Source organism: Chenopodium album, chromosome 23, assembly GCF_948465745.1.
Source record: "Chenopodium album chromosome 23, dcCheAlbu1.1, whole genome shotgun sequence".
Classification (NCBI taxonomy): domain Eukaryota; kingdom Viridiplantae; phylum Streptophyta; class Magnoliopsida; order Caryophyllales; family Amaranthaceae; genus Chenopodium; species Chenopodium album.
Genome location: NC_137856.1, coordinates 28,021,885 through 28,041,263, shown reverse-complemented (window position 1 = coordinate 28,041,263; position 19,379 = coordinate 28,021,885). Strand labels below are relative to the sequence as shown.

Sequence of the window (19,379 nt, the reverse complement as noted above, 5' to 3'; positions counted from 1 at the left end):
TGTAACCCCTTGAAAAATTAATATTCATTAACCTTGGAATCATATTTACATGAAAAAACTTGCAATATTTACATGCAATTTCATATGTTAAGCAATGATCCGTATTACTTACCTATTTACAATGTTATTTGTCCATCTGTACAAAATAATTTTCGTGGACAAATATGAAGTGTAACCTAGGCTAACTTATAGCAACCCCATTGCTTAGCTCTTTCCGGTAAATCTGAATTAAGCCACTTTCATCAGCTATGGGAAGCTTCTCCTCGAGCATAATTTTATATTGTTCGTCTCTATCATCAATGTTGCGCATCAAGTCAACCTGCAGTTTGGAAGGAAGAGAAAAAATAAAATACCGAATTCAGTCACTGTAAAAAAAAGGCTATGTTACACCAAATAGTTGTTTTTTTGGTAGAAAATCATTAGATAAAGTAGACACAATAAAAGTATCAAACATATAAGTATATGTTATAAGCCCTTAACTTGGCAGCACATTAGAGCTTTTAATCATGAGATCCATTGCCGTTTACATAATGTGCATGCGTGCAGAAGAGTCGTAGCATTATTTATCTTACTACATTTTCATATGAAAATAATATGCAGTAAACTATATCTTATTGCCAGTTAACAATGATAAGAAGCTCTGAAGAACAAGACTTTAAAAAAAACTTTGTTTATGTTCATAATATAATAAGAAAATAGGCTAGAGTAAAGAGCATAAGTATAGAGTTTAATATAATTCCAAACCAAGAGCTCTATGGATGATAAGTTGAAACTAGAAACTAGAACTGACAGTTTCAAAATTCCAACCGTGGAGAAAATGGGATTCAGCAAATACCTGCTTCTGGAATGACTCGAATTCATCAGAGCTCAGGGAACCATCACTGTTTGAATCAAGAAGCTGCATCATCTCTTGTGCATCCTCCCTTTGGGCACCAAGCTCTTCCATCACTTCCATTAGTTCCTCAATGCTAATCCTACCATCACCATTTTTGTCCAATAAGAAAAACACTCTATCTTTCTGATGAGCCTCAGAGTTATGGTACACAGATGGAAGATCCTTAAGACGCAAAGCAGCCAGTTCTGCTGCAGCCACCATAATGGCTTTGAGTCGTTTTGCCTGAGGAAGTTAATTAAAATATCTGTAAGTTATATAAGTTTGTAGCTTCAGAAATTCTCTGCTTAACCAATGAGCTTTATAGAGTTATGGAGCAGCAAAAAAGTGCAAACAAATAAGAGACAAGATGATCTTCTACAGATCAAAATATTGAAAAACTGTAATCATTTAAATCTACAATAAGCTCCCTCCATAGTAGGCCAAGGGATGATTGAACATACACATTGTTACCCTTCATTTATTTCCTAAATACGATTTATTTCTTCATTTATTTTTGCCTGCATATCAATGAACACATGTTGACAGTCTTGGTATTCTTCCTCTCCTTCCCCTTTGTTTAATTTCTTGGATAAAGCCCAAAATGCAGTCAACTGACAAACCTAGGCCCCTGGTCACGATGTTTTAGTTACTATGAAGTATTTATTATGTCCCCTAGAAAAATCATGACATCAGCATATTAGATCTTTTCTTGAAAAAAAAGCTCCAGAAGGAGATGGCTCAGCAGAAACCTCTACAACCAAAAGTTTCAACTTGATTTCTGTATAGAAGTTATGTAGTGATATTGAACGTTGTATTAATGTATATAATAACAGCAAGAACAACCACCAGTACACATCCCATCATAGGAAGGGGAGTGTAGAGACTAGGGAGTAAGGTAACTCAATGTCACAAGTCACAAGTCTACTCACAACCATAAGTCCATAATACCCCTGTCATTCTGTCAACCAAAGAGGCTTTAATTTCTTGCCTCAGCAATGTCAATATGTCATACTGTATAGAACTGCAATAGTTGCTAATTAATCCAGCAGGAAAATAATTTATGACGCAATCCCATTGCGAAGAGCTTGGAAGAATAATCAACATGTGAACATGAAGAGGGGATAACGAGTTTTCAAAACTAAATGCCATTGTGTAGTGGTTATGTGTGGGCTTGGACTAGTTTGGTTCATTAATCATTGCTATGACATTCAGAGTACAAAAGACTGCCAAATAATTCTAAGACAGCTTACCTCTTCCGGACCTGTAAGCCCACTTTTGTACAAGGAATGGGATGCTGTTCCACCAGAAGCTAACATATCCATCTCTGTAGTCCGTATCTGTACTTCCATCAGCGGAACTGCATGACCATCATCATTCACATCAACAGCCATGTGCAAGCTCCTGTATCCATTAGCTTTTGGTTTAGCTATATAGTCTTTTGTTCTATTAGGAATTTCTTTCCATAAAGAAAGGACAATTTCTTGAGCCCTGTAGCATGCCTTGTCTCCCAGTTCTGTCATATCAACACCAGGCTTGGGCTTCAACACTACTCTCAGGCCCATGACGTCATTTACCTCCTCAGGCTTACGACCATCTTTTAGAAGCTTCTTCATGGTGCTATAACGACTTTTATATCGACCTTTGACTGAAATATTATCAACAATACTCTGCAACAATGGATCCATAGTCAAAGATTCAAGTAAGCGATCTCTACAAAGCTCTATTAAATCCTTGCTACCCTTTTCATGCCTCTTCAACCATGTATCAACATAGAGGTAAGAAGAAGGAAACAAGTATCTGAATGATAGATCCTCTAACTCCAGTGATAAGAAGTATGTTCCCACAGCATGAGCTAAAGGTGCGTGAATTTTCATGACCTCAAGACAAATAATCTGCTGCTGATATCTAGGAAGGTAATCTAGATGTCTCATCATATCTAGCCTCAAGACAAGATCTAAAACTACGGCCCTGATGTCATAATATGTCAGACAAAACCTTCTTATTGCAGCTGCATTTTCATCATCCAGAAGCTCGGCTCCAAATGGAGCTTTTTTAATACGCAGGCTTTCATGCAGTAAATGAGCAGTACCAGTACCTATCTGATTTCTCACTTCATGTATAGAGATTGCACCAGCCTCCCAAACTTCCCTTAGTATGCCAGCTGCAATTACCTCTGCATCCATCTGGAGCCATCAGTTGAAAAAAAAAAATCAGTTGCTGACAATTAATTTTTCCAGGACTCAAAACAATCTCATGCTACATCATAGATCACAGTAGCAAAACAAAACAAATGACAATAATCCACTTACAAACTTTAAGCTTAGTTAAGTTTGTTATGCATTATTTTTTAAGACCAGTCATATGGGCCAATCAGGTCTGGTCAAATTAATTTCCTGGTCTCGTTCATAAGATGAATGTGGCGGAGGTGCCTATGCTATACTATGTGTGGCCATGCAAAAAATAAGTGGATTAGGAAGAAAGTAGGGGTTACCTATTGAGCATAAAAGGAGGGAAAGTAGCCTAAGGTGGTTTGGCTATATAAGACAAAGTTCGAGTAGTGCACATGTAAGGAGGCTTGAAGAGTGGCAAAGTGACAGCACGCGAGGATACCAGAAGACCTAAGGAAACTTGGAGGGTGATTAAGAGTGGAATGAGTCTAATGGAAATTGAAGAAAACATGACATTGGATAGGCAGAAGAAAAATCTAAGTAGATGATAAAAACTGACTTCATATATCTTAAACTCATTGTGTTTTGCAACCCATTTCTCCCATAAGCTATTATCTCCTTGAGATTTGTATTGGAAGGCGTGAATCGTCTTGAAGAGAGTTTAATGATTATCCACAGCTCATTCAACAACTAAGGGCTCGTTTGGTATCACCGTGGTTTTTAGTTTTTTGGTTTTTTGTTTTTTAAAAGTGTATTATATATGTCACATAATAAATCAAAAAATATATAGACTTATTAAAATCATGATAATTTTGAAAACTGACAATAGAAAAGTGGAAACACCATTTTCTTGTTTTCTGTTTTTGGTTTTTGGTTAACTGAAAACCAAAAATGATGCCAAACAAGCCCTAAAATTTTGGATTCTATTAAAAAAAAAAAAAAAAAAACCTTTCTTTCAAGTATTATTTTGATATTTTCCAACACATTTTATCATCCTCAATTCCAGAAACAAGTAATGAAATTCCCATTTGACTTTTCACAATTTCTAATGATGATTCATTGAATAAACAATCAAATATATTACGAGAATAGGTGGTAGTATCATCAGATTCATCACAAGTATTCACAACTAGGTTGCACTGATACGGATACGGGGACAAAAACGGATACGGATACGGGTACGGGATACGGCAAAATCAAAATTTCAAAAAACGGGTACGGCTCGGATACGGCAAAAAAATATATATATAATCCATAAAAAAGTTTTGTTTTAAAAAAAAATTAATCCATACAGCACAACTTTAAAATTAGATTTTTCTTTTTTAGTAAACTTTTAAAATTATTAGACTTTAATTGAAAAGTACTCCATAATAAGCTATCTAACCAAAAAATAAATAAAATGCTATACTGTACACTACCCTCAGCACATAACTAAAAACTAGGCACTAAATATAAAATAAAAATAAAAAGAAAAGATAAACAATTGTACACAGTCAACAATCTCAACATAGAGTAAAACTAGGAGTACTAATAAAAGGAAAGAGTACTAATAAAAGGAAAGATAAAAAGGGCGGGGTCCACCACTCAACCATTATGTTTTACTGTAAAAATCGAGTTAGCCGTCAATGACCTTCCTTCTACTCACTTCTTTCTTCATTTTCCTCCATTAATGGACTTTGAAGCTTTAATTAAATCTAAAAAACTTTAGAAAATAGAAAATTATTTCGCCTATAAAAACACGAATTAGATCGCGAACCACCACAAACAAAACGCGCCGTCGTTCCGCGTTCCGTGTATCAATGCTCTGGTCGCCGCCTTGAATCAGATCCAACCGTTGGAGGAACAAAATCAGAGTTTGAAAGTTTTAGGGCTTTTAAGAATTGGGGAAAATCGACAATCAGGTAGGTATTATACTGATTTGGGGTTTTTTTTTAAAAAAAAATATGGGTGGGTTTCATAGGAAACGTCAGAATTTGGGTTTTTTCGTACCCGATACGTTTCCGATCAAGATGCTAAACGTCCCCAAATTGCCTTGGCGTACCACTTTTGAAGGGGACGGTTTGGGGACGTATCCTAGGCGTACCCGTACTGTACCCGTCCCCGATACGTTTCGGGTACGGGAAACGGCACTCCATTGGCGTACCCGTGCATCATTGATTCACAACAACAAAGCTAATCAACATAATTTAATTTTATTTTTTTATAATTTTTTGCAATCAACTAATTACACTCTAATTTTCTCTAAATGCAGGAAGCTTTAACTATCATTTCTTAAATAATAGCACTGACAAGTATGATCACAATTACTTTCCCGCATAATTTGTAACAGTTAAATCCACAAACTCAAAAGACTATTTTTTTACTCATTTAGAATTGTCACATTCCACTCACAAGCAAAAAAAAACATAATCGAGGTACACCCAAGTGTATAATAAAAACCGAGACCAGGGATAATATATGAGCTAAACCTGAAGATCGGCGAGTAGAACCGCAACCGTCAACGCCTTCGAAAGAGGTGACCTACCATCAGGAGAGACAGGAAGAGTCTGCAAAATTGGAATTGAAATCTTCAAAGCTTTAAAAAGAATTCTAGAAGAGCTAGTAGATAACACATTATAGTTCATTCTTTCAGTCAGTTGATTGAAAGCTCCGACAAGCTCCGCCACCATTTTTCCACCGGGTTGCTCCAACGCCGTCGCCGGAGTTTCCTTCGCCGCCGATGAACGGACGTAGGCGACGGGTTTCCGGCGCCGGAGAAGGGTAGTTGAAGCGCGGAAGATTGGAATTAGGGTTTTGAGATTGGGGATCTTTGAGTGGAGAATGAAGTCGTGAGATTGGAGCTCCATTGAAGGGTGAAGAGAGAGAAAAGAGAGATGATTTTGGGCGGGTGATTGAGTGATAATGTGTGTGGAGTTGGTTATTGTGGTGTGTTTTGTGGTCGTTATTTGTTATGATAGACATTGGTCAGTTTTGAAATGTGGGTTCCGGTTAGCCACGGACTTTGGCGATTGTAACCAATTAAGCTAGGTGACGTTCATTAGAGATTTTTTATTTTCATACTTCGTATTACATTGTTACATCTATGTGAGTTTATCATGTGTTGTTATAATAAGGTAAGGGAAAAAGAAACTAGAATACTCTTTTCAGTTTTTACGAGGGAAATATCTAATGCATCGTAAACAATGAGAAATGAATATGAATTATTATATGGAATAACAATATCTAATTTTCTAAAACTAATTAAAGACTTTTAAACATAAAATATAAAGATATGGTAGAAGTGGATCATTGTGTCCTAAGCCTAAATGGTTAGAACCTATGCGATGAGATATATTTGTTATATGAACTGATTGAAAGGTTTCACACTGTCTCAAGCATTTACTTCGTACTCCCTCTGTCCCCAATTGTTTGCCCAAATCATAAAGTCACTTTTATTAAAGCTTTGGGCAAAAAATGGTGCACATGGGTTGACACAAATATCAATAAGGAGTCAGGAGAGAGATAGAGAGAGTGCAAGTGGGAAAACATGCCAAAAGTAATATGGGGCAATCTTTTGGAGACACCTAAAAAAGACAAGTGGAGCAAACAATTGGGGACAGAGGGAGTATGAATTATGAGACTTTTGTACTTAGATAATTTTCTTGCAATAAAAAAGGATTCTATAGAGCTATAATTTACTGAATTTAAGTTACAAAAGTCTAATTATGAATTACAATCTATTCAACTGGAAGCATGTATTACAGAAAAAAGGCCAACAAGATTTGAGAAATTTTCAATTAAGCCTAGCCTTAACAAAACAACAATGTGCATCATGTTTACTAATTTTTTAAGCCTAGAAGAAACGGCATGGTTGATGATGGAAGCCATTGTTGTCCTTGAATAAAAGGACCGATAGTAAATCTCATAGCCTCATCTCTATTTGTAATTACGTGGTACCCCTTCCATCGTACCCTCCTACTCGTATCAGCACCAGGACCTCGATTAGCATACTCACCATAGTACAACGTATCCAAGGCAAAGTTACCGGCCCATGGCATCCATCCTGCTGGATGGATAAAGTCTGCAAGCATTGACTGCATGATTATTGTTGTAGAGTATTCCTTCCATGGTCTTCCCAAAAATGTTGGGATTTTAATTCTATCAGCAAACAGCTTTTGCTCTGGAACAATTCTACAATTGTGAATAACAATTCCTGTGATTTCTCGACGATCCTTTTTGCCTTGTGCAGTGACTGTGTTTTGCTGATTGTCCATAGGCTTTCGGACAACTATAAGCGAGTTTTGGATGATTGTGCTACCATCTCCAAATATGAAGTCTATTGTGCCTGATATCACACAATTACGGTAAAACTGTCGATGTGCTTGTGGGTATAATGTGTCTTGATATCCATCCATCCTACAATTATAAAATGCTGACATATCAGATTGTACGCGAAGTGCCACTGCTTGGTGTCCTTCTGCACCTGCTGTGTTTTGAAAACCCATCGACTTCCCAATGAAGCCATTTCCAATTACAGCTGCAAAATTACAACGAATGTTACATTAGAGGTGATCATTGGGCTGGCCGAGGTTAAAAAAATTTGCCCATTCCTCAGGTCGGGCCAAACTTCGGGCCGGAAAATATGTGCCCAAATCCACCCAAACTAGTCAGGTCGTGCGGGCTTTTCAGGCCAAAAAAATCAACTAAAAATGCATAAATCTTTTTCCCAAACCCACCCAAACTTTTTTAAAAAAAACGGTTCAGGCCAAAAAAATTCTGCCCAAAACCCGGCCAAAATCGGTTCAGGCTTAGTGTGATCAACTCTTGATTACATTAACATTACTTCAAAGCTCTATTTACGTGTTGTCCTTGTTCTCAAAGTGATGGAAAACATAACATTAATTGAATTACACAAGCTTTAAAAAATCATGAAAAAAACTTACCAAAGGTAGCTGTTTTATATGTACTAACACCATCGCGAAAACTTTTTTTCCCGGTGACAATGGTCTTACGAGGTCCATCTCCATACATATACACGTTAGTTTGTTCTTTTGTTATAAGTACTTGTTCATCATATACCCCTGCTTTGACATAGATAACATATTTCCCTTGTAAATTCTTTGGATATGCTTTAAGGGCGTCGTTAATTGTCTTAAATTGTCCGCTTCCATCTTGAGCCACAATTACATTAGGCTTAGGATTATTAGTATTAATCCTCGCTAATAATTTTCTATCTTCACTCGAAAGCCATGTAGGGAAACCATCTTTATCAACCTTAGGGGCATTTTCATTCGTATTAAGAAGTCGTCGAGAGTAGTTGGTTACATTTATATTAATGCCAAAGTGATTAAGAATCGGACTAATCTCCGAAACAATAGCAAGCATATTACTAGTCAATTGATATGCATAATCAAGACCTTTAGTCATTTTATCCTTCAAATCAGATTTATCGACACCATCGATACACGATTGTTGGTATGCCACGGTAGCACTTAGCCAATTTTTCAAATCATCTTCCTTATTCTTCATCGTAGACATATTAACATCACCTACATCTGAAAGCACAGATTGTAACTCATCCGTAGCAAGCCGTAACAATTCCTTACAATCCTCGAACGCCATTTTATTCAAAGGATCATTCGCTTCTTTCCCTATAGATTCCGACTTGTCAATACCTTGTTTCACAGCATCCATAGTCGCCGTGATGGCAACATGAATGTAGTCTTGCAAGGAGGCACTTTGGTTTTTCGCAACCGAGGCGAGGCTTTGGACACATGCTTCATGGTAATCTGTAGGACTACAGATAGCTTGAACAGCTTTGGAGGTTGAAGATAAAGGATCGGGTTTATGTTCATTAGCATAATGGGTACGACGTACAAAATATACAAGACCAACGGCTACACCAACTATAATGATTATTGATATTCCTAATCCAATTAATTTTCCCTTCATTTTATATTATTTTTACGTAAAGAATACCAATTGAATATTTAGATAAAGTTATGCCTAGCCAATTGGTAAGGGAAAAAAAATTACTTTTATTTTGTGATTAATATAGTATTAAACATTTCATTATTATCTTATTTTAGATTAGGCTTCCTATTTTTGGTGATTCCTTGTTTAGGCATTAACTAATAATAGTTTAGACAATTATGCTTCTATCATTTTGAGCTGTAAATTATATATGAAATTTTTTAGACGAAAATTACATATTAGCTATATTTTTCATTGATTTTCCTTATTTAAAGCTAAGCTATATTAAATATGGTGTATCTAGAAATCTTTTTGCTAATATCTTGGTGATTAACTTAAATTAAAGCCAATATTCGGCCTCGGATGTTTCTTCTTCATCTTTATTTTCTGATATTTTGCTATATACTATATATTCTTGAAGCCTAAAATACAAGAGATCATTACTATTTAAGGAATAAAGAAGTTTTGTTAGTTATACAAGTCGGCAACATACTATATATCAAATTATAATTTGTAAATGAAGAATTTGCTTACAAATGTTAAAGTTGTAATAGTAATATAGTGTTAACAAATACATGTAATACAATATTCTATTTTTACTAGTAGTAATTAAGTAAATATTATGATAGTATAATTTGCGATAGTTTTATGCTAAACACACAAAAAAATAAAAAAAATGAAGGTCGAATGTGGGGGACAAGTTCACGTAAGAAAAACTAAAGAAAGATAATAGACAAGAAAGTGATAAGATCATAAGAAAGGATGAAAAAAATAGTGTTGTGAGAGAAAAAATGGCCATATGGGGATTCAGAGAAAAAGTAATTGATTAGAAGTCATTTTTGGTCTACCACTCACAAATTTTAGATCAAGTAATTGATTTGGATCATATTAAAAACATCTCTAGTCAAAGTTAACTATGTTGGACCGTTTTGATATAAATACGACCTATGCAAATTGTAGGGATAATAATGTCAACATACATGAAACTGACAAAATGATCTATCAATCAATAACATAATACTAAAACAGACACCAGGAATGATATGTTTCATTTCCTACTGCTATTTTTTCCCTCCAAAATCTTCCCCGTCTTTTATTTTATTTATAATATAAAATCCCAAAAACCTTATTTATTATTTTTGTAAAATAAAAGGTCTAATACTTCGATCAACAACCTTCACATTGGTATAAGTACCAACCGTGTATTGCACGGGACTTGATCTAGTTAATTTAATTTACAGGACCAAACCCGCCTAACAAATTAAACTCACTCTTTGCTAAATTTGATCCGACATAAAACACTAACCCCATTGATACACTGACTTGATTGTTTTGAATAAATTGAAACTCCCTTAGATATGTAGTTTGAGAAAAATAAAAGATGGAGACCATAAAAATGTGATATAGAGTTAATAAATTTGATTTATATTATTATAACAAAGGACATGCATGTGAGAGTGGGAAAGTTAGTGAGACATGGTGAATACTTCATGTAATTTAATGATGATAGTCCTTTGCCATTTATAATGCTTGACTTGTAGGTGATGGTGCAAGTTAACAAGTTGACTTGGATTATGGAGAGACTTTTAACCCAGTAGTTAAACCTAGTGAATTTACGACACTCCATCCACTACCTATGGACGTATCATAGCTAATCCCTCATCCCATTTTTGAGCAAAGACCAATCAAAAATAATTATTATTTGCTTACTTGACTGAACTACATGAATTGGTATTCGACACTTAAACTTCCTTCTTAACGTAGTTCTTTCAAACTACGAGAGAGAACGTATGCTATTCTTACTATATGTTTGTCTTTTTACTAATAGTTACTCCATTTACATTCCACCAATTCATCAATCCCTTTGGTTGGCTAATCAATTAACCAAAAACAAAACTAGTTCATTGGAAAGGGTGTGCGTGCATAGCTAATAACGAAGACGAAATTGCTATTGTTTGTTGGGTTTTCATCGACTCAACCATGGGAGGGCCTTATTCCTAAAACTAAGGATTCCAATTTTATGATCAACCAACCAATCATAGATCTGAAATTAGGGCAAGGTATTTTAATATACCAAAGTGAATATACAAGTTGATTTATGAGATTAACAATTGTTGTTTATCACATGCCATTTTTTTAATAAAAAATCAATTGTTGTTTATCACATGTTATTTTATTTATTTATTTTTTTTTTTTTTGAGAGTGAGGGATAGAGCTCAAGTGGTTAGAACTTCCCTCCCGATTCCAATTGATCCTGGGATCGATTCTCACCCCCACCCTTTGTGGCTCTCTAAAACACCAAAAACATGTCCTTTTTTTTTTAAAATGAATAAAGAACCTTTTTCTTATAAAAGAATCAAACAATAATTATGACTAAATAAAAATTTATTTACCGAAATGTCATATGATAAACAATTCTTACTTATCAGTAATCACATCAAAGTCATTAACTATGCTCCTTCTACACCAATTCTACGATGATACCGAATGGACCCTTGGGTCTTGGTCCCAAACACACAAAGCGGGAAAACGAATAATTCCTATTCACTACACCCCCCTTTAGCCATTAATACCTACTCCCCCCCGAAATTACCGTAAAACCCTTACCCCCACTAACCACACCCCACTAACCGCATCCCACTAACCGCACTAGTTAGAACTTGCAGTTAATTCTCCATTTCTCTTCAACACCATATTCTCTCTCTTCAAATACTCAAAATCGCTACAATTCAAGAAAAAATCTTCAAAATTACTACAAATTGCATCAAAACATCTAAAAATGTCTGACACTCGAGATGAAGTTCGTCAATCGCAACTAAATTCCGAAAAAAAAGAGAAAGAATTTGTTCATTTAAGTAGAATTTTGAATGTAAAACCTAGATTTTATATTTTTTTGCATTTTGATATTCTAAAACAAACTCTACTATAATTACACTTATTTTTGTGCAAAATAGACGAAAATCTACTATATTTGGTGGTATTTTTATTAGTAGAAATAATGAAACAGAGAAAAACATTTCGAAGGTTCCGTCGGAGAAGACGATTGCTGAACAAATGTTCATTTTCAGTAAATGTTCATTTTTAATTTGATAGATGTTCATTATGATACTAGTATATGATCATTTACATTCTTACCTTACATCTACTAGCTAGGGTTCATTCTTGAGAGAATATTACCCTAACTTTGTTTATAATCTTTATATATTAATGAATGTTTGCTGGTATTTAAACATATGATTATTTGAATGTAAATACGTACATGTTCATTCTCATATTGAAATGTTTAACTTCATATTAAATTATATGCTCATGAGCATCATTTGAATATATATTATACTACATACATTTTCGCTCTAATATTGCTAGATGCTTATTCGAATTTGATACATAGATGTTCAATTGGATATGTGTATATTATTCACACATATGTTAATGTAGGTTCATTCACATGTCTAAAAATGTGCAAAAATAAATCACATATTGCTCATTCATCATAAACCTTTGATGGTTCTATTTTAAAATATGATTCTATTTTGAATAATTTCAAAAATAAATCACATATTGTCACTTACATTATTTGTGATATATATATGCTCATGTTATTTGTGATAATTTGTTCATTTATATAAAACAGAATGTACATTTTTGTTTTGCCAATTGAACATTTATTAAATTTGTAATATCAATTAATGTTTATGCATATATATATTGACTTACAAACACAATATATATTATAGTTATGTTCTATATAGAGTGAAACACACATTGCAATAATTTAGAGATGGAAATTCTGAGCCTATATTTATAAGGAGACAATGCCATCAATTATATTGAAAGATAAAAAGTCAAAGATTCCAAACAGGAACATCATTATGGAACGGAGGGAGTACCATACATCTTACTATAAAACTGACACATATCTCTTGAAATGAACATATGATGATACAAAAATGAACATTTGTTGAGACACGAATAAACAAAAATGAACATTAGATGATGCAATGCTTCTTACAATAAAAATAATTTGAACGCAGTAATTCTTATAAATTAATTTTCTCTCCTTTTTTCTTTTATAGAAATTCTAGAATTCAATTTAGAAATAAAATACATTAATTTGAACAAAAAAAACTCCTTGTTATAAAAATGAACATCTAATGATACATAAATGAACATTTACCAATTCAAAAATGAACATGTTATAAAAATTTGTAGGAAATTTATAAATGAAAAGGAGCGGCGGGGCACGCGCAAGGGGGGAGGGTGCAGGTAGTGTTCCCTGCCGTGGGGTGTAGGTAAAAATTTGTAGAAAACGAACGAGTGAGTTGAAAATCCAAACACCCATGCCAACCCAGCGAAAGCCCACGCGCTAAACAAGCGCGTGAATAAAGAAGCAAAAACCACTCGATTCATAGTGAGGCGTTTCATGATTGAGTCGACCCAGCGATCGATTCTCTTTCCTCTAACTCGCTTTTCAAACCCTAATTTTCTCACCGAGTTATCCTGACTCGTTCGATTCAAATCGTTACTCGCCGATTCTTCATCTTTTCTTCCCAATTTCGCCCAATTTTTCTGTTCAATGCCTTAAACATTGTAATCGGAGCATCAAATTTGCAAAAACAGGTAATTTTCCTTTGATTTTTTTTAGATTTTGACATTTTTGATAGAATTTATTGATAAGAATTTGCAGCAAGTATCACATTTTCAGGTATTTTTATTTATTTTTTGTGAAAAAATTCTGCAATTTTTAAATATTTTTAAGCTTTGATCGATTTTGTTTTAAAATATAATCGTAAATGCAAATTGTGCTTGAATTTCAATTGTTGTATTTGTGTTTAGTAGAATTTTACAGATTTTGATCTGATGTATGAAGTCAAATAGTCAATTAAATTAATTTTCAACGAAAGTTGATAAATTTTAATGTAGTATAATCTTAAATCAATGTGCATTGTAAGATTTGTAATGTGTTTCTTACACTCAACAGGTATGTGTTCAGGTAGCAAATTTCACCATTTAGTGAAATTTTTGAATAGTTTAGGTTAAGATAAGATATCAAAGTGTCTATAAACATGTTGGAGTACTGAGTATCGATTATCGAATATTGGATACTTGTAAGCTAGATGAAATGAATAGAGTGTAACATAAGTTTATAATGGATGCAGTTTGAATTTTGGATGGTAGAATAGTTGAAATGGTGAAATGAAGTTGTCTTATTGGTTGGAATGTGTAGGTTGACATCATTGAAATGTAGTTGTCTTATTGCTGTAAGAATAATTCCTTCGTGATGCATCTTCATAAATAATGGCTAAAAGATATTGTAAAGGGGTAATTTGGGTAAGGTTATGTACATTCGACCCCATCTTACCCTACAGAGAGTAGGCGTTTAGTTAGAATGCTTGGGTATGAAATATGAATCAGATGTTTAATGCTGATCGTTGTGGATTATATCGTGTTTACTCCAAAGGCACTGCTTCGTTTTTCCTCATTTGTCATTGATAGGTGTAGATAAGCATAACAATCACCATTTCCTAGCATACTAAAGCAATAAAGCTACTTTACGAAATATTACATTAGTTTCCATTTCGAGTCTAGGGGTATTTGACCTTTCTCTCTGTTGTGTCCTGGCTGAGTTTTTGTTTTTTGATTGTCATGTTGCCACAAGATAACTCTGTCTTTGCTCTTGCGTGCTTTCCTTAGTAGTATTAGTGTCTATCTTAAATCTTTTTGACCTTGTCATACTTGCATAGGTGCATGCATTAGGTCTAATTACCAGAAGATTCCTAATGTATCTTATAGTTAATCAAAACTTGACTGTGCTAATAATGGTTTATTGGCCAATTGAATTTTTTTGAAAACTATCCTGCAGTTTCTTTGCCAAGCGCCCAAGCTCATGTATATTCTAATGTTATTTTTGTTGGCAATCTCTGTGCTTGTAACTTCTTTCGTCTGATCAAAACTTCATGTTTTTATTTGCGTAATCTCTAAAGCATGGAGTAAATGTTGAACTTCTGGAATAGTAAGTTTTATGCTGGGCCTACAAAATGATGGGAGAGATGGCCCCACTCCGTCCAGCTGGATATGTTGACCCTGGCTGGGAGCACGGGACTGCACAAGATGAGAAGAAGAAGAAGGTCAAGTGCAATTATTGCGGGAAAGTTGTTAGTGGAGGTATATATAGATTAAAACAACACTTGGCTCGAATCTCGGGAGAAGTAACATACTGTGAGAGTGCTCCAAAAGATGTATACTTGAGAATGAGAGAAAATTTGGAAGGCTGCCGCTCCAATAAGAAGCCAAAGCTATCTGAAAATGATGAACAAGCATATATGAATTTTCAGTCTCCTGATGACGATGATGATGCAATGGAGAATATTGATTATAGAAGAAAAGGGAAAAAAGTAATGAACGATAAAAGTTTAGTTTTAAATTTGACTCCTCTTCGCTCATTGGGATATGTTGACCCTGGTTGGGAGCATGGTATTGCTCAAGATGAGAGGAAGAAAAAAGTGAAGTGCAATTACTGTGGCAAAATAGTCAGTGGAGGCATCAATAGATTTAAACAACACTTGGCCAGAATTCCGGGCGAAGTTGCGCCTTGTAAAAATGCTCCAGATGAAGTTTTTATGAAGATTAAGGAGAATATGAAATGGCATCGCACAGGGAGAAAGCATAGAAGGCCAGATGCCAAGGAAACACCATCTTTTTTTGTGCATTCTGATGATGAACCTGAAGAGGATGAACCAGAAGAAGATGTTTTGCATCACATGAACAAGGATAGAGTAGTTATGGGGGGAAAGAGACTGGGCAAAGATTTCAGGAGGGGTTTCAGTGGAATGTCTTCTGGAAGTTGCTCTGAGATGTTCTTGAAAAAACATAGGCAAAATCCCACCATCTTGAAAACTTCAATGGATCATATGCCACTGACTTACAAACAAGGAAGTTGTGTACCAAACAAAAGGAATCGCAAAGAAGTAGTGTCTGCCATTTGTGAATTCTTCTATTATGCTGGGATCCCAATGCAAGCAGCCAACTCCCTATCTTTTCAGAAAATGCTGGAGCTTGTTGGTCACTACGGACCAGGTTTAACAGGCCCTTCAAGCCAGCTGATATCTGGTCGATTTCTCCATGATGAATTGTCAACAGTCAAAAGCTATCTAGCTGAGTATAGGACATGTTGGGCAGTAACTGGTTGTTCCATTATGGCAGATAGTTGGAAAAATTCACAGGGTAGGACTCTAATCAATTTTTTAGTCTCCTGTCCTCGTGGTGTCTACTTTGTTTCATTAGTTGATGCTACTGATGTAGTAGACGATCCCTTAAGTTTGTTCAAGTTACTTGACAAAGTGGTTGATGAGATCGGTGAGGAAAATGTTGTTCAGGTGTGTAACTTTGGTTCCTGTTTTTTTCTTTTGTAAATATGAATAGGCGGCTATTAGACTAATGAAACCTTCTATCTGATTCTTCTCACATAATTTTTCTTGTATATGCTATAGGTAGTTACTCAGAATACCCCGAGTTATAAGACTGCTGGAAAGATGCTTGAAGACAAAAGAAAAAATTTGTTTTGGACACCATGTGCTGCCTATTGTATAGATAGAATTCTTGCAGATTTCACAAAGATAAAGCTGGTTGGTGAGTGCATTGAGAAAGCTCAAAAAGTTACAAAGTTCATCTACAACCGGATATGGCTGCTAAATCTTATGAAGAAGGAATATACAGGGGGGCAAGACATTTTAAGACCTGCTATTACAAGATATGCTGCTAACTTTATTAGTTTACAAGGTGTATTTGACCATAGGATTAGTCTTAAAGATATGTTCCAATCAAGCAAATGGCTTTTGTGTCGCTTTTCAAGATCAGACGATGGCAAGGATGTGGAGAAAATTGTATTAAATGCTTCGTTTTGGAAGAAAATGCAGTATGTCCTGAAATCAGTAGACCCTATTCTGCACGCACTCCATAAAGTTGACATCAACAGTAATCTGTCTATGCCATATGTATATAGTGACATAGTAAGGGCAAAACTTGCAATCAAAAGCATTCATGGTGATGATGCACGTAAGTATGGTCCCTTCTGGAATGTGATTGACAGTCACTTAAGTTCTTTGTTCCATCATCCATTATGCGTCGCTGCATACTCTTTAAATCCAGCCTATAGATATCGACCAGATTACCAGGCGGTAGGTTTAACCGAAACTTTCATATTTAAGTGTACGTTTTACAATTTTAAGGCTGATCTTTTGCTTTGTGAACGAAGAATCCAGAGGTGGTTCGTGGACTAAATGAATGCATCGTTCGCCTTGAACCAGACAGGGGGAGACAGGTTTCTGCGTCCATGCAGGTTAATATGTGCCTGCAATTTTTCATCAAGATTCATTATTGAAAAATAATTTAAATCTGAACCCAATTCTCTCTAATGACAGATCTCTGACTTTATATCTGCTAAAGCTGATTTTGGGACTGAATTGGCAATCAGTACAAGAACTGAGCTTGATCCAGGTGATGAGACTTATTATTGAATTTATTTTTGTTTCTGTTTGTGGTGAGATAGTCCTGAGACTCGTGACTGTAGAAAGGAACCATCAGTACCCCCAAAAAAGGCAGTTATCCAATGTCATTGGTTATACATGTTCTGAATTCAATTTTTTCTCATCAGCTGTATGGTGGCAGCAACATGGTGTGAATTGTTTGGAATTGCAGCGACTAGCTGTACGCATACTAAGTCAAACCTGCTCTTCTTTTGGATGCGAACACAGTTGGAGTATATATGATGAGATTCATTGTGAAAGGCAGAACCGTCTAGCGCACAAGAAATTGAATGATTTTGTGTATGCTCACTATAATTTGAGACTGAGGGAGCGCCAAATAAAGCAGTCGAATGAATTATTATCACTTGACAGTGCCCTTCTAGAAGGTTTACTTGATGACTGGGTTGTAGAGGCAGGCAGACAAGCCATTCAAGATGACGAGGTATCAACTACATCTGCAATCTATAGTGTAGGTGACGTAAGACCCCCCCCCCCCCCCCCCCTCTCTCTTTCCCCACAACTTTGCCTTAACTTTTCTTGTCTTCTGATGAGTTGGAACTTGCCTTTTCCTCAGCAGGGGATATATGACCATGAAGATGGATACAGCTACGATATACTCGAGTATGACGATGGTACCTCAGATGTTATGAGGAGGGGAACTCTAGATATGGTGACACTAGCAGATGTAGAGCCCTTGGAAGTACATCCTAACGCAGGTCCAGCCACAGATGATGATGCTGAACTTGATTTCCTTGATGATGACTTAACTGATTAATTAACAGACCTCTGTCGACATGACTGAAATATTAAGGTATATCTTTTTTATATTATTATTATTTGAGAGTGTAACTAAGTATAGTTAAATGCTAAACTGCATTCATATGTGTAACAAGTTTGGATGGAATCCCAATATCCAAATTTTATCTTACCTGAAAATGGATAACATAATAGAACGTAGCAATTGTTAGTCTTATTTGTAACCTGAAAACCAACTCTCTAAAATTAAAATATTTTATTCGAAATTTTTGCCTTCATGCAGCTCCTCTTCTGGCACCACAAATTTTTGCCAGGGCCTACATTTTCTCTGGTCTCGATTGTATATAGTTGGATGCATCTACCTCGAAGTTTATCAAAGAGATGTCTCAGGGTTACCAATGCGGCCTGTCAGTAAAGAGGAATTGTTTAGCCCCATTTCATCTGTTAGCACCTGATGTAAATTACCCATTCTAAAATTTCTGACCGCTTCTGAAAGGATTTGTTCCCTTGTCTCTATCAGGGAGTTAAGTTCTCGTCTGGAACTTCGAATCGAGAATTTTTTTTCAGTTGAGGTCCAATGTTCCTTGCTCAAGTTTCAAAGACTCTCAAGTCTTAACCAGCAGTCCAGCAGGCGGACATAAACATCACAATTTGAACTCAGGAAAAAAGATTGTTTCCTATATTATTTTGCTGGACTTTTTGGAATCTGCATCATCTTGATGTATCATTTTGCTTAACAGGTGATTTTTTTTTCAATTATTGATGTGTATCGATCTGTAGTCGCATGAATGAGAAGGTTGTATATATCTTGTGCAATGTAATCTTTATCAAATTTGCATTATGAGGTTCCCAATTCCAAATCAAAACAACCAATTCTTTGTTCAATAGTTTTGCTGGAAGATCCTTTTTTCTTAAAAAAAATTGAAAAATTGTAACCTATGAAAGTACATGATATTAATCCACATTAGATTTCAGTACACGGTAGCATATAGATACTCCGTAAGATTATATGCAAAACAGTAAAATAGTATGGAGAGAAGGGGAAAAAAGGCATATATATATCTAGATTAGACCCATGCGATGCAAAACTATTATTTATTTTCC

At 35.2% G+C, this 19,379-nt stretch overlaps 2 protein-coding genes and 1 pseudogene across 6 annotated transcripts; 1 reads left to right on the top strand and 2 right to left on the bottom strand.

The window, feature by feature from the left end:
- LOC145608582 (putative GTP diphosphokinase CRSH, chloroplastic) lies at positions 1-5,959 on the bottom strand. The gene is made up of 4 exons (XM_081664196.1): positions 5,511-5,959; positions 2,125-3,057; positions 836-1,117; positions 1-319 (listed from the first exon to the last, which is right to left on the bottom strand). The coding sequence occupies exons 1-4, from the start codon at positions 5,886-5,888 to the stop codon at positions 182-184; spliced, it is 1,731 nt and encodes a 576-aa protein (XP_081520322.1). The 5' UTR covers positions 5,889-5,959; the 3' UTR covers positions 1-181.
- Positions 5,960-6,860: 901 nt separating this feature from the next.
- Positions 6,861-8,973, bottom strand: LOC145608164 (putative pectinesterase/pectinesterase inhibitor 58 pseudogene; annotated as a pseudogene).
- Positions 8,974-13,367: 4,394 nt separating this feature from the next.
- Positions 13,368-19,107, top strand: LOC145608137 (uncharacterized). 5 transcript variants are annotated; one of them, XM_081663739.1, is made up of 8 exons: positions 13,368-13,614; positions 14,979-16,370; positions 16,485-17,171; positions 17,249-17,332; positions 17,415-17,490; positions 17,648-17,988; positions 18,094-18,330; positions 18,624-19,107. In XM_081663739.1, exons 2-7 carry the CDS (start codon positions 15,033-15,035, stop codon positions 18,292-18,294), a joined length of 2,727 nt encoding a protein of 908 aa, XP_081519865.1. In that variant the 5' UTR covers positions 13,368-13,614; positions 14,979-15,032; the 3' UTR covers positions 18,295-18,330; positions 18,624-19,107. The 5 variants fall into 5 exon arrangements, with proteins under 5 accessions (XP_081519865.1, XP_081519866.1, XP_081519864.1 ...); XM_081663740.1 differs by having other exon boundaries at positions 13,369-13,614; positions 18,097-18,330; positions 18,559-19,107; XM_081663738.1 differs by having other exon boundaries at positions 13,369-13,614; positions 18,559-19,107.
- The last annotated feature ends 272 nt before the right edge of the window (positions 19,108-19,379 follow it).

Excerpts from the sequence above, each read along its gene's own strand:
- LOC145608137 (XM_081663739.1), top strand. The coding sequence starts at position 15,033 with ATGATGGGAGAGATGGCCCCACTCCGTCCAGCTGGATATGTTGACCCT. Across the intron at positions 17,333-17,414 it reads AGGTTTCTGCGTCCATGCAG|ATCTCTGACTTTATATCTGC; the intron begins GTTAATATGTGC and ends CTCTAATGACAG. Across the intron at positions 17,491-17,647 it reads AAGAACTGAGCTTGATCCAG|CTGTATGGTGGCAGCAACAT; the intron begins GTGATGAGACTT and ends TTTTCTCATCAG.
- LOC145608582 (XM_081664196.1), bottom strand. The coding sequence starts at position 5,888 with ATGGAGCTCCAATCTCACGACTTCATTCTCCACTCAAAGATCCCCAAT. Across the intron at positions 3,058-5,510 it reads TTCTACTCGCCGATCTTCAG|ATGGATGCAGAGGTAATTGC; the intron begins GTTTAGCTCATA and ends TGATGGCTCCAG. Across the intron at positions 1,118-2,124 it reads GGCTTACAGGTCCGGAAGAG|GCAAAACGACTCAAAGCCAT; the intron begins GTAAGCTGTCTT and ends TAACTTCCTCAG.